At 47.7% G+C, this 12,237-nt stretch overlaps 1 protein-coding gene across 2 annotated transcripts; it reads left to right on the forward strand.

Annotated features, from left to right (window-relative positions):
* The first annotated feature begins 288 nt into the window (after positions 1–288).
* TMEM140 (transmembrane protein 140) lies at positions 289–9,794 on the forward strand. Of its 2 annotated transcripts, XM_030548418.1 has the most exons (4): positions 438–847; positions 5,184–5,269; positions 6,122–6,226; positions 8,354–9,794. In XM_030548418.1, the coding sequence occupies exon 4, from the start codon at positions 8,407–8,409 to the stop codon at positions 8,980–8,982; it is 576 nt and encodes a 191-aa protein (XP_030404278.1). In that variant the 5' UTR covers positions 438–847; positions 5,184–5,269; positions 6,122–6,226; positions 8,354–8,406; the 3' UTR covers positions 8,983–9,794. The 2 variants fall into 2 exon arrangements, with proteins under 2 accessions (XP_030404279.1, XP_030404278.1); XM_030548419.1 differs by lacking the exon at positions 6,122–6,226 and having other exon boundaries at positions 289–847.
* The last annotated feature ends 2,443 nt before the right edge of the window (positions 9,795–12,237 follow it).

Here is a 12,237-nt window from a genome sequence, read left to right on the forward strand (position 1 = left end):
TTTGGAGCATGAGCTTTAGTGGGTGAATACCCACTTCGTGGGATGCCCTGATTGAACTAACCTCGTTATCTCTAGCTTGCTTGCATATATATACCTGCCCCTGGAAATTTCCACTACATGCATCCGACGAAGTGGGTATTCACCCACAAAAGCTCATGCTCCAAAATGTCTGTTAGTCTATAAGGTGCCACAGGATTCTTTGCTGCTTTTACAAACCCTCCTATTGTGAACACAGCTTATACCAGCAAAAGTGCTTTTTGCCGTATAGCTTATAGCTGTTCCCCAAGCAAAATAAGGTGCCACAGCAAAAGCACTTTTAGGCCAGTATAACTATCTAAACTAGGGCTTTTGCTGGTATAGAAAAGTTGTAAAAGCATCACAACCACAACTGACATTGCTCTACTGGCAAAAGTTTCTAGTGAAGCCTGGCTTTACTCTTAGGAAGTAACCCCCTTTTTAGTAGCAACCGAGGAAACAAATGCAAATCTGCTTGAGCACTCCAGCTCCCTGCTAAATTTGTTTTGTAAATTGGTTAACAATAGGGTGTGGCATTGGGAATATTCATGTGACTAGGCTAGAACCAGTATTGTGTGGGAAGTCTCAAACAGTCAAAATGAAAGTGAAATCTGCTGAGTGTTTTGTCAAAACACAACCAAGGGCAAAGATTATCATTATAAGTAAATAGCTTCAGACCAGCTGAAGTGCACAGGCTCGAGGGTTGCTCTCCACCATCCAAGACAGCGCTGTTGAACTGTGCTAAAGAGGATCAACTGAACAGGACTTCAAGTGCCGCTTCTTGCTAGTGTTTCTTTTTGGATTCAGCAATCAGCACAATGATGGTCCTCATGTAAGTACCCTACTGGTGGGCTAGGAGCGATGTCTCTTTGAGATTATATTGTGCATGCAAAATACAGGAGTCCATTCCCTCCTGAGTCTTTTAAAGGGACCCTATCAACTTAAAAATCCTACTTCTGTCTGAATTGTTTACCTGTTGCTGTTATATAGGGAATGCCTAAGATCAGTCTAATGGAAAGAGAAGCGGGAGACATATATTTATTTTTTCAGTTTGATTCCTTTGTTTATTTAAAAGTATTATGGGTATAGTTAGTTTCATCATAGTCAGTTCCCCTGTTGTTTACTCTGTGAAATTGGCAGTACTCTCTGTATAGTCAGCTTCCTTTGTTGTTTGCATGGGATTTTTGCAAAGCAAGAGGGGAGAGAAAGCAAAATTTTTAAATGGGGGAAAAAATGTGACTGAAAAGAATCACAGAAATAGGCAATTGAGCTCAAGAGAGTAGGTGAAGCTACTGAAACTATTTTCCACTCTCTCTTTTTGCAGTGGATTAGATTTCTACTTGAGGATGTCAGTTGAATTGATTGAAAAAGTAAAAATCTGGTTATTACAATACAAAAATGCTATCTACTTAACTTCCACACTCACACACAGTCAAATATCCCTATCAGTGTTTACATCTCCTTGGCCTGATTCTTCTGTGGCACTGGGGCAACTCATGAGCAACACCATTGATTTCAGTGGAGTATTATAACCATGAAAAAACAGGGTAACTGAGAGCAGAACCAGCTCTCATTATTTTTAGTTTTCATGTTATAAGTGATAATTATGGCCCAGATCCACAAAAGGGTTTAATTCTGGGGTTCAGACACCTAAGTGCCAGTGTAGGCTCCACTGTGATCCAGAAACCCCCCTACCGAATCCTTTAGGCACCTAATCTCACTCACACCTACATTTTCAGAGTGAACATTCCTCCCCTTCCCCCCGATTTCTGCCAGGGTTCACACCAGAACATGGCAGCAGGAGCCTTGGCACTGTGTGGGAGGGAAGAGATGAGAGCTGTTTCCAGCCACAGGGGGAGGAAGAGGACGGGGGAGGGGGGAAAAGGGATGACCTCGCCTGTGTCGTTGCAGAGCTCATCTCTACCCCTATCAACTACATGCCATTTACTTAAACCCACCTGCTCGTACACATGCAGACCAGTACACCCACTGTTACAGATTATCTCCACAGACACACCTATGCATGCAGTAAACACACCAGCTGTACTCTAGTTCAGTGGTTCTCAACCAGGGCTACGCATACCCCAGGGGGTACAGAGAGATCTTCCAGGGGGTACATCAACTCATCTAGATACTTCGCCTAGTTTTACAACAGGCTACATAAAAAGCACTAGTGTAGTCAGTGCTTAGTCAACTAAAATTTCATATAATGACTTGTTTATACTGCTCTATATACTATGCACTGAAATGTAAGTACTTTATATTCCAATTGATTTATTTTGTAATTGTATGGTCAGCAATTTTTCAGTAATAGTGTGGCTGTGACACTTTTGTAATTTTTATGTCTGATTTTGTAAGCAAGTCGTTTTTAAGTGAGGTGTAACTTGGAGGTACACACGACAAATCAGACTAAAGGGGAAGAGTAGTCTGAAAAGGTTGAGATACACGATTCTAGTTGTCTACAGATCTGTAATTTGAGGATTGGGCTGTCACAAAAGTTATCACCATTTAGTCCAGGATTCTGCTTAGGTCTCAAAATGGTTTGGCAAAGACCTAGTGGGGATCAGTAGGTGAGGAAGAACACTCCAGCTGTGTCAGAATGGAGTAGGGTGGGGGCCGAGAGGAAAACAGATGTCACGGGATCAAGTTTGAACTGCTGAATGTTTTTCAGTTTCAAATGGTGGTGGAGGGGGACAGCTGCTCTAGTTCCCATCTTCCAGAGTGACACATGCAATCTGGAAGCATTTTAGGGTGTGCTCTAGAGATGTTCAGGAGACTGGCAATTAATCTGGAATGCCAAAGGAAACAGAATATCTTTTCCCTTCCTCCTCCTCCTTTGCTTGTTTGTTTTTCATTGTGGTTTAGTTCTTCACAGCGCTTACACTGGGTCAGACGACTTAGTCATTCTGTTATTTCTGCCAAGTCCTGAAGCCAAGAGTGGGCCCTCCCATCTGGGACTGGCAGGGCCGCTGTTTCTGGTAGCATGGATCTTCTTCAGACTTCTTCTGTTTTCTCCTCTTCTCTGATGTCTTCCCTGCTCTGATTGTTTTCTCTCCTTCCCCCGTTCCTTCTGTTTCCCACCCTCTCTCTGGCTGTCCTTGTCTAAGCCAGAACCAGGGCATAGTGTCAGGGCGAGAAAGGGCTGAGCAACCAATCTTGTTTTGGAGAGCTGCCTGATTTACTCAGATCCTCTCCTCTGAAGTGGGGCACCCTCCATTCAAACCATGGGAGTGATGGAACAAGTAGGTGCAGTAGAAAATGATAAGACCACCAGGCCCTCCCCATACTGGTGCAGGTAGCTGGGCCATGACCTTGCTGATATATAGGAATGATAGATTAGCAGGGACAGAGCCTTTAGACGAATTACTGCATGGGAACGGCAGAGGAAGAGCTCATCCTTGATGACAGGCCCCAATGGTGCCCACTTGAAAACGGCTGCTGGTGGCATGTGTTGACAATGTAATTGATGTGTCTGTTTCTGGCACCTTTTAAATATCTAAGAACTCTACTGCCTGCCTGCAGGACGGGCAGCCATTTTGAGAGGCAGAGTCACTGCCGACTCTGGAGATGGACGGACGGGTGGGCAGGGCACGCACTTGCGCGTGCACAGAGTTCTTTCCTGTCTTTGTTTTTCTCCTGGCTCCAAGCTGACATTCCCTGGACTTGGAAGAATGCATGTGCCCTTTATGTGGGAAAGAATAGCACCAATCACATGCAGGTTTAAATCCCAGCCTTTCATCTTCCCGGGAGAGGTACTTTGGGGAGATTTATGAACTGCCCTCTCCCACTTTGGTTTACCTTTGCTGTCACAAAGGGACTTCAGAGCAGCTGTAAGGCCCACCCTCCAGAATACCCCGGTTCAGGGGGCCTCTGCCAGGCACTGAGCTGGCTCTGCACACACCCATCCGGGGCAGCTGGAGGCGGGAGAGGTGGCTGCCCAGCCTTCACCCTGGCTATGCCACAGCAACTGGGGCACACAGAGAGCAGCCCTTAGGGCTTCCCTGAGCAGTGCCAGGGCCCAAATTGGGAATTCTGGGGCTGTTGGAAGCCAATGTGCAAGCTGCCTCCCCTTGACTCCTGAGCGGGGCCCTGCATCAGCACCAGCTGGGGTGAACTGCAGCCACTGAATGCCATGAAATGTAGGGGCTGAGGTTGGGCATTCAGCTGCGACTTTAAAAACCGTGACCCTCTCTGTGTTGCGGGCACATCAAAGACCCCGTGGGCTCTTCCTAGTTGAGCAGGGCTTTACTCCACTGCCTTGGCCTTCTCCCTGCAATACTGTATTGAAGAGTGCTGGCTGCAGCCCCACCCCACCAGCTGCATTTCAGTGCTGATGGAGGTACCTTGTGTAGTTCATCATGTTAGAATAACAGGTATTTAAATAGTTTCCTGGTATTGTTACGCTCCCATAGCCACCTGGGTTTCAGGCTGGTTCCAGATGGGGCATTGTAGTTCGCCACCCCCTGCCGCCAGACCTGTCTCTAGTGTATTACTGAGTATCTAATCAGGGCCATGGCAAGACTTTGGGCCTTTACATCATTGGTGGGTTTAGCAGAATTTCAGTTTTATTTTGTTCTAAATTTGACAATTAACATTGATTTTTATTTTTAAGATTTTTTTTCTATTTTTGTATTTTTATTTTTACACTTGTTGGAAGTTGGGTGGGGACATGATTGGGGCTAGGGCGGTACTGACAGAGGGGCTGCTGGGGGCTCCCTTTGTGGTCACTCCCATGCCAGCCCCCCTCCCCCAGGACTCCAGCCCGGTGCCTGTTCCCATGCCAGCCCTCCCCCCACCCCCAGGTCTCCAGCCCAGCCCCCAATCCCAAGCCAGCCCTTCCCAGGCCGCCAGCCTGGCACCAGCTCCCTGGCCCAGCTCCTGGCCCAGCTTCTGCCCCACCCTGACTAGGCCCAGAACCCCAAGTCAGCCGAGTAGTTTTTTTTGCTGCTGTGACCACCCCCACCTCCTGGTCTCATCCCCCTTTGGATGGGGCAGGTTGCAGCAAGAAACCAGGGTCTTTTGAGGAGGGTGGCACGGAGCCCCAGGTGGAAATCAAGGGGGAACTATTAATCTATTCAACTACGTACCTGCCCTGTGATTCCCCCCTTGTCCCCCGGGTCTGGCTTTTACCTGCTTCTGAGCTATTTGTGTGGTTGTGTTTGTTACAGTGCACTGGACCCCACTGACAAGTGCAGGAGCACATTCAGGCTTCGCCAGAAGATCTCTAAGCGAAGCATGCGGAAGCAGAAGTGAGGTATTGTAGGGGTAATGCTGAGAGAACTGGCCTCCTCCCTCAAAGAGTGGGTGAGCTGGGCGGGCGGCGGGAAGGGGGCACCTACACTGTCGTGTAAGTCTTTGTCAGATAGCAGAAAGATGGATTGTGGTCTGTTTGTTAGCTTACTGGCTATGAGCACTGTCTGGGAGACGCAAGTTCAGATCCCTGGCCTGGGCTCTTAGCACGGGGCTGGAAGCACTGAGGATTCCCAGGAACCACCTGTGCTACAGCCACACCCAGAGCCCTGAGCAGAGCCCGGTGGTCCCACCATGATACATTTAAAACATGGTTTGAGCTTGTGGCTTAGAGGCTTTAAGTGTATCCGCTCCCCAGGCGATAACTGCCAGGCTCTGGGAGACGTGAGACAGCACCTGCCTCTGGTGGCTCAGTGGTGACAGCCAATAGCAGGATCCAAAGGGAGTTCAGTGAAGTCCTCATTGCCAGAACCAAACATCTGAGGGTGGATCTGCCCACAGCATCTCAGAGCTCCAAAGCTCCCACCAGCTGACAGATCCAACCTGCCACCCCGGGGCTGGAAAATGTCATGGAGGTCTCTGAAAGTCACAGAATCCGTAACTTTCGTTACATAATCTTACCCTTAACTATGCTTGAAGAGGCAAATTCTCTCTCTCTCTCTCTCTCTCTCTGAAGTGTTCAAAGCCAAGCATGGAGTAGGCTGACCCCCACTCACTCCCAGCCCCTTGTTGGTACCTACATGCAGACACAACCAGCAAGTCAGCCTTGAGAGGCTGAGGCAGCTGTTCTTGCTGATCCTTTTCCCGGCATAGGCCTGCTGGGGACTCTCCTTTTATGTCTGATTTTGGTTTTCAGCCTAAACCACAAGCCACAAAAATAGACCTGAAAGGAAGCCAAGGAGCTAAGAGTGAAGTCACCAGTGAAGGCTGCTAAGAAGTCAGGCTGAACAAGAGTCTTCAGGTTGGTTCCCACAGCACCTGTCTCCTTGGGGTCTAGGGGCCACAGTCAGATCGTTTAGTTCTCTCTGTTGGGATTCAGGAGGGAAAGGTAGGCACCTAACTGCCACTTCAGGCAATAGGAATCCCACTCCTGGTGTTTGTTTTCCCATGACTCATTCTTCTGTTCACCAGAATTGAAAGCAAAAGTGCTTTCCCTGGGAGGAGACAGTGCTGCTAATCTAGGCATTTACAGTAAATGACACCAAGATTTTCACACTATCAATCAAGCTTGGCAACTAACTGGCCTAATAACTGACTCCCAGGCCAGCAGAGAAGAGTTTGTATCTGGAAGGCCCCACCCTGACAGAGATCTTTAGGTTGAAGCTAGACACACGGATGGGTAACTTACGGTGGAACTGGCAGCAAACAACCAGGCAACGCTCATGCCTCTCCTCCGCACAGTGACCATTTTGCTTAAAAGCTGCTTCTTTCAGTGTTTGTTTTCAGATTAAGGCCATAATAATGTGTCACGGTCATAACTATTTGCACTATATCAACTGGATCATGAGGGCATGTTTGCCTAGTGAGGCACTTTCACTTTCCCTCTTGGTACCCGGCCAAGAAGGCAAGAGTTGAACAGGTATAGACAATCCATACTCTTTCTTCCATGGAGCCAAATTTTCTCCCCCTTCTTTGGCTGACCATCCCTGGGGAAAGTCAATTTTGGGAGGGAGCATGTACAAATGCATAAAAGTCAGAACCTGGCCCATTTGCCTTTACTTCTCTTACAAGTGGCTGGAGGAAGCGTGTTGATTATCTCTAGAGTTCCCCTGCTGATGGTGGGTATCTCTGCTCGTTTCCTGTTGTCCCCACTTCCCCCCACAAATGCAGGAGGAGTTGTGGCACAGTGAAATGGGCGTCAGTTTCTAATGTGAGGTTGTGCTCTGGTATCCCTTGTCCCCTCCCCCATCCCATAAGGTCCCATATCGCCGGGCCTTCAGATGAGGCAAAATGGATGCGACGCCTTCCAGTTCTTGGCAGCATCACTGTGGGAGGTGGGCACTGGAAAAACTGCAAATGCCCTAAGGCAGCTTAACTGTGCTGCCTCCTCAGTTCCCTCAGCCTCTATCCCTATGCAGCCAGCCCTCCAACAGGATTACAGTCAGACAGGTGACTGGGTCCTCATGTCACAGAGCTGTGTGTTAGCCCCTCCTGCTACAGCCCTGTTTGTCCTCCAGTGAGCACTGCCCAGCCAACCAAGCTATGGGAGGGGGGCAAAAGCCTCTGGTCTGTCTCATACATCGTCAGCCAAGCGCCCACTGCAGAATAGTCATTCCTGGTACTGATGTGAGGGAGGCAGAGCACAGGCTGAGCTGCAGATCCCAGGTGGCATATGCGGGGCTGGCGGGTAGAACGACCGTTTCCTGGCTTGTCACCGGAGCAAACTGGCTGTGGGATTGGTGAGAAAACAGAATCCAGCGAGGGTATTTCTAGTCACATTTCGAACTGTAGTCCCACTGCACAGACAGCTGGAATTCTAACCTTTGTACCTGCAGCCCAGTGCTGTGGTCAGGAAATCGTGTTTGCTTCTAGCTTACTGTTTAAATGTTCCCCTGGTTAATTCACAGAATTTGCTCCTCTCTTCCCTTGCTTGTTCCCAGAGGAAGGGAAGTCCCTATTTGCCACATGCAGGAAACTAACAGTGCGTGTAACAGCCCCTTATATAAGCAGTCAGCAGCCTTTGAACTTGGCAGAGAATCTTGGGGCTTTTTCACCTTCCTCTGCACCATGGGGTAGGGGTCACTTGCAGGTTTAAACTAGAGTACATGGTGGCTTCGCAGTAACTTGAAGTCTTTAAATTAAAATTTGAGGATTTCAGTAACTCAGCCAGAGGTTGGGGTCAATTACAAGAGTGGCTGGGTAAGTTCTGTGGCCTGCAGTGCGCAGTAGGTCAGACTTGATCATGATGGTCCCTTCTGACCATAAAGTCTCTGAGCACCAGTAAGCTGTTACCCTCTAGTAGACCAGCCATTGAGAAGGGGCTGCACCACTCCCTCTGTAAGCATGTTACCTGGGGATGGAGGTAGCAGTGGGATTACTGGCATGAACACTGACACTGAGGGCTCTCCCCATTCATGTCTGATGGCAGGTCTCTTCGAGGAGGCGCTACCGTGGTCTTGAGGAGCTAGTGTGGAAACTAGAATGGGTCTGTTGAAGCAGAGAACTGGGGCATGCCAGCTGTATTGGAGCATGCTCCTCCTGGCTGCAGGGTCCTTTTTCTTGTTGCTCTATGCCCTGATGTGGGAAGCTGGGAACATCATCAACCTTCCCCACAAAAGAATCGGCTTCTACAATTTCTGCCTGTGGAACCAGACGGCTGGAGAACTGCAGTGCCTAGAATTCAAGGACCTGATGGACATGGGGGTTGACCAGTTTGACCTAGTGCTGGCAAGGCTCTGTGTATATACTGTCCAGGTGCTCTGTAGCTTCTCCCCATTTTTAATCATACAGGCCCAATATGCAAACACCAGAGAGGCCTGGGAAGTGACGGTTGTGGTACTGGGCCTCTCGGCTGCTCTTCTGGCTGGTGGCCTTGGCTTGTTTCTGTGCCAGGCCTGGGTCTGCATTCAACTCTCTGAACTCAGTGGGGGTTTCATGGCACTAGCTGGGGCTCAGATCCTGCTGCTGCTCCAGCTTTTTGCTGCCACTATGTACCTGACGTGGTTCAAGGAGGTTCTTGAAACGGGCAGCCCTTCCCCTGAGGAGCAGCAGGTCTGATGGCAGAGAGGGAGGAAAACGCAGTGCGAGCTTGTGGGAACATACAAACCAAGTTTTTACAATCCTCTGATAGTCAGCTAGCTCTTGTGTACAGCCTTGGGCCGAAACGCTATTCTATATCTAAGTGTGTCAGGCAGTTCACAGGGCCGTCTTTAGGATTTATGGGGCCCAATGCAATATTATTAAACTGGTGCCCCTATGCCCGACAGCAGCCTGGGCTCACAGCCTGGGGAGGGAGCGATGAGGCAGCAAAGATACCAAGCCACTGGGCCTGCCTCACGGTGGCAGAGAGTCACAGTTTCCTGCAGAGACCCCCAAGCCCTCTCCCTCACCCAGAATGGGCCTCGCTGACGCCCTCAGCTCTGTGAACACGGCCACTGCCTAAGGGCACTACAGTGCGCGCTTAGTGTGTGGGAGCCGACCCGCTCTTATCTGCTGTCATGGGTATGGGTGAAGCTGCAGCTTGGGGAGGCTAGCTCCCCAGCCCACCTGTGGCCCTGCCCATATTCCACCCCTGCTCTGCCCTGGGCCCCGCCCCCACTCTGCCCAGGCCTTGCCCTCTCCCCCTCCCCCTTCCTCTCTTCCCTTCCCTCCCCTGGTCGCCCCTTTGCAACCAATCCCTGAACCAAAACGAAGCAAATGACATTTGAAAAAAATCACACTTCTGCAATTTCTTTCTAAAGATAATGGAGCAGGTTTCCCACTGCATGCTAGAACGTGAAGATGCTGAAGGTTCTGGACATGCAGAAGGTACCTAATTAAAAGCACTAAACTTGGGAATAAAAAATGTCAATCACAGGTTTGTTTTTTTTATATTCCCTGAAGTTTGTCAGAGATTTATTTGCAAAAACTTCGCAGTAAGGGCACGTCAGCTGTCTTGCTGAATGCAACATTAAATATTATGGAATACATCAGGGGTCGGCAGCCATTCAGAAGTGGTGCGCAAAGTCTTCATTTATTCACTGTACTTTAAGGTTTTGCGTGCCAGTAATACATTTTAATGTTTTTAGAAAGTCTCTCTCTCTCTCTATTACGTAACTAAACTATTGTTGCATGTAAAGTAAATAAGGTTTTTTAAAATGTTTAAGATGCTTCATTAAAAATTTAATTAAAATGCAGACCTTATCAGTTTAGTGTGATTCTTGCCATTAGTTTTCCTAGCTGAGTTTTCCAATGTCTAGCATGTATTTGGATACTTTAAGCTGCACGCAGGCTTCTAACTGACTCTGAGAGGGACAAAGGACAGATTTCATATGTGAAAATACCTGTTCACACAGGTATGTGAATCCAAATGCTGAAAGCATTGCAAATGCAATTTTCTTCAAACAGTTAAATTTCACTGGCAGGGACATCCAGCAAGTCAGAATAGAGGCCCCATGACCTCTCTCAGTAGCTTCAAGTGCACTCTGCAGATCTCCAAACTTTGATAGTAACAATTCTGAGCTTTTTAACTGAATGAGCTGCATTTCAAAATCTTCAATACCCATCCACTGAAATTCAGACAAATCCAAGTCACCTGCACTGAAGTTTTCAGATTTAATTAGAAAAGAAAGCATTGGGCCAAATCGCTGGAAATCTTGAAATCTATCAGAAAATTCTGATTTCAGTTCTTGCATGTACATTCCAATCTCATTGTCACTGACAGTGCAACGTGCCGATAGCTCTTTTATGTGTTGGAAGTAGTGGAAAGTCAAAGTTCGAATATCCCAAGGAAAAAAAACCTGCTACTTTTACAACAAACGCCTTCCAGGCTTCATAAAGCTCCAGACCCGTTTGCTGCACCCTGGAAACAGAGGTTGAGTTCGTTTAGGTGAGCGGTGATGTCAGTTAGAAACGTGAGCTTACACAGCCATTTGTCATCATCCAGTTCAGGGTAGTTTTGTCCTTTTTCTGACAAAAAGGCCTTGATTGCATCAAAACAGTTTACAAAGCGCATCAAAACCTTGCCATGACTTAGCTACCGAATGTTGCTGTGAAGTGGAATGTCATTATAAGCACTGTCCATCTCTTCTAGCAGTGCTTGAAACTGTCTATGAGTCAAAGCAGATCAAGCAACAAGGAAATTCACAATTCGCACGACTGTATTCATCACATTATTAAGCTCTGAATTAGAAATCTTAGCGCACAGGTTTTCTTGATAGATGATACAGTGAAATTTGACTGTTGGGCGGCCAATCTGATCTTCGAGTAACTTCACAAATCCCTTCTGTTTTCCGACCATGGCAGAAGCACCATCTGTGGTCACACAAAATATTTTTTCTGATGTCAACCCCGCTATATCTTCCCTCTTTGATGTGCCATGCGGGGGTTTTCGGCAACAAAGTTCCTCTTGGATTTCATTGGAAGCACAATATCTTGCAACAACTGCCAAATGTGGAATGTCATTTAGGTCCACATGCTCATCAACTGCAACACTAAACATTGCTGTGTCTTTTAATGCTGTCATCTGCTTTTAGTTAATGTTTTCTGCCATTTCGCTTATGCGTCTCTCAACTGTTCTAGCAGAGACGGGAATTTTTTTATTCTAGATATGATTGTATCTTTATTTGGCAAATCATTGACCAAAACCTCCAAGCTACCGAGAGAAACTTCTTTTATATATTCCCCATCTGTAAACGGCTTTCTGTTTTTTGCAATGCACTGTGTAATCTTGTAACTTCCTCCTGTAGCTTGATTTTTACTTACACTTAAACATTTAAAAACACTGCTTTGCTTCTCATATCTTGCTACTGCCTTTTTGATCGATTCAGTCTTGTCTGCTTTGTCAAGAAAGGTTTTCTCGTGCTTCGTTTCAAAATGTCGAACACTTGATGTGCGACAAACAACACTTTCACAACAGAAAGCACAAACAGCATGGTCCTTCTTTTGAATAAATCCATATGTGTCTGTCCAAGAAGGCTGAAATGAATGGACATCTAACTTTGCTTTCTTAGGAGCTGACAGACGGCATGCACAATGTCAAACGCAGTGCACTGTTCCACATGGCCTGATCTAAGCAGCAAACCAGGACTTAAAAATATCCCAGTGGTGCTGGAACAATTTTTAAGACGGAGGTGCTGAGCTGCGCCCCCTTTTGCCCGTCTGCACCCCTCACTGCCCGAGGCTGGGGCCAGTGGGCCACAACTGGGGTCAGCTGCAGAGCGCTGGCCGAGACCAGGAGCAGAGCCCCAGGCCAGCGGCCGGTATCCCAGGCTGGCAACAGTGTGCCACTGAAAATCAGCTCGTGTGCCAGAGGTTGCTGACCCCAGAACACAC

This window comes from Gopherus evgoodei, chromosome 1 (genome assembly GCF_007399415.2).
Source record: "Gopherus evgoodei ecotype Sinaloan lineage chromosome 1, rGopEvg1_v1.p, whole genome shotgun sequence".
In the NCBI taxonomy this organism is placed as follows: Eukaryota; Metazoa; Chordata; order Testudines; family Testudinidae; genus Gopherus; species Gopherus evgoodei.

Coding starts and splice junctions, on each gene's coding strand:
- TMEM140 (XM_030548419.1), top strand. CDS start 8,407: ATGGGTCTGTTGAAGCAGAGAACTGGGGCATGCCAGCTGTATTGGAGC.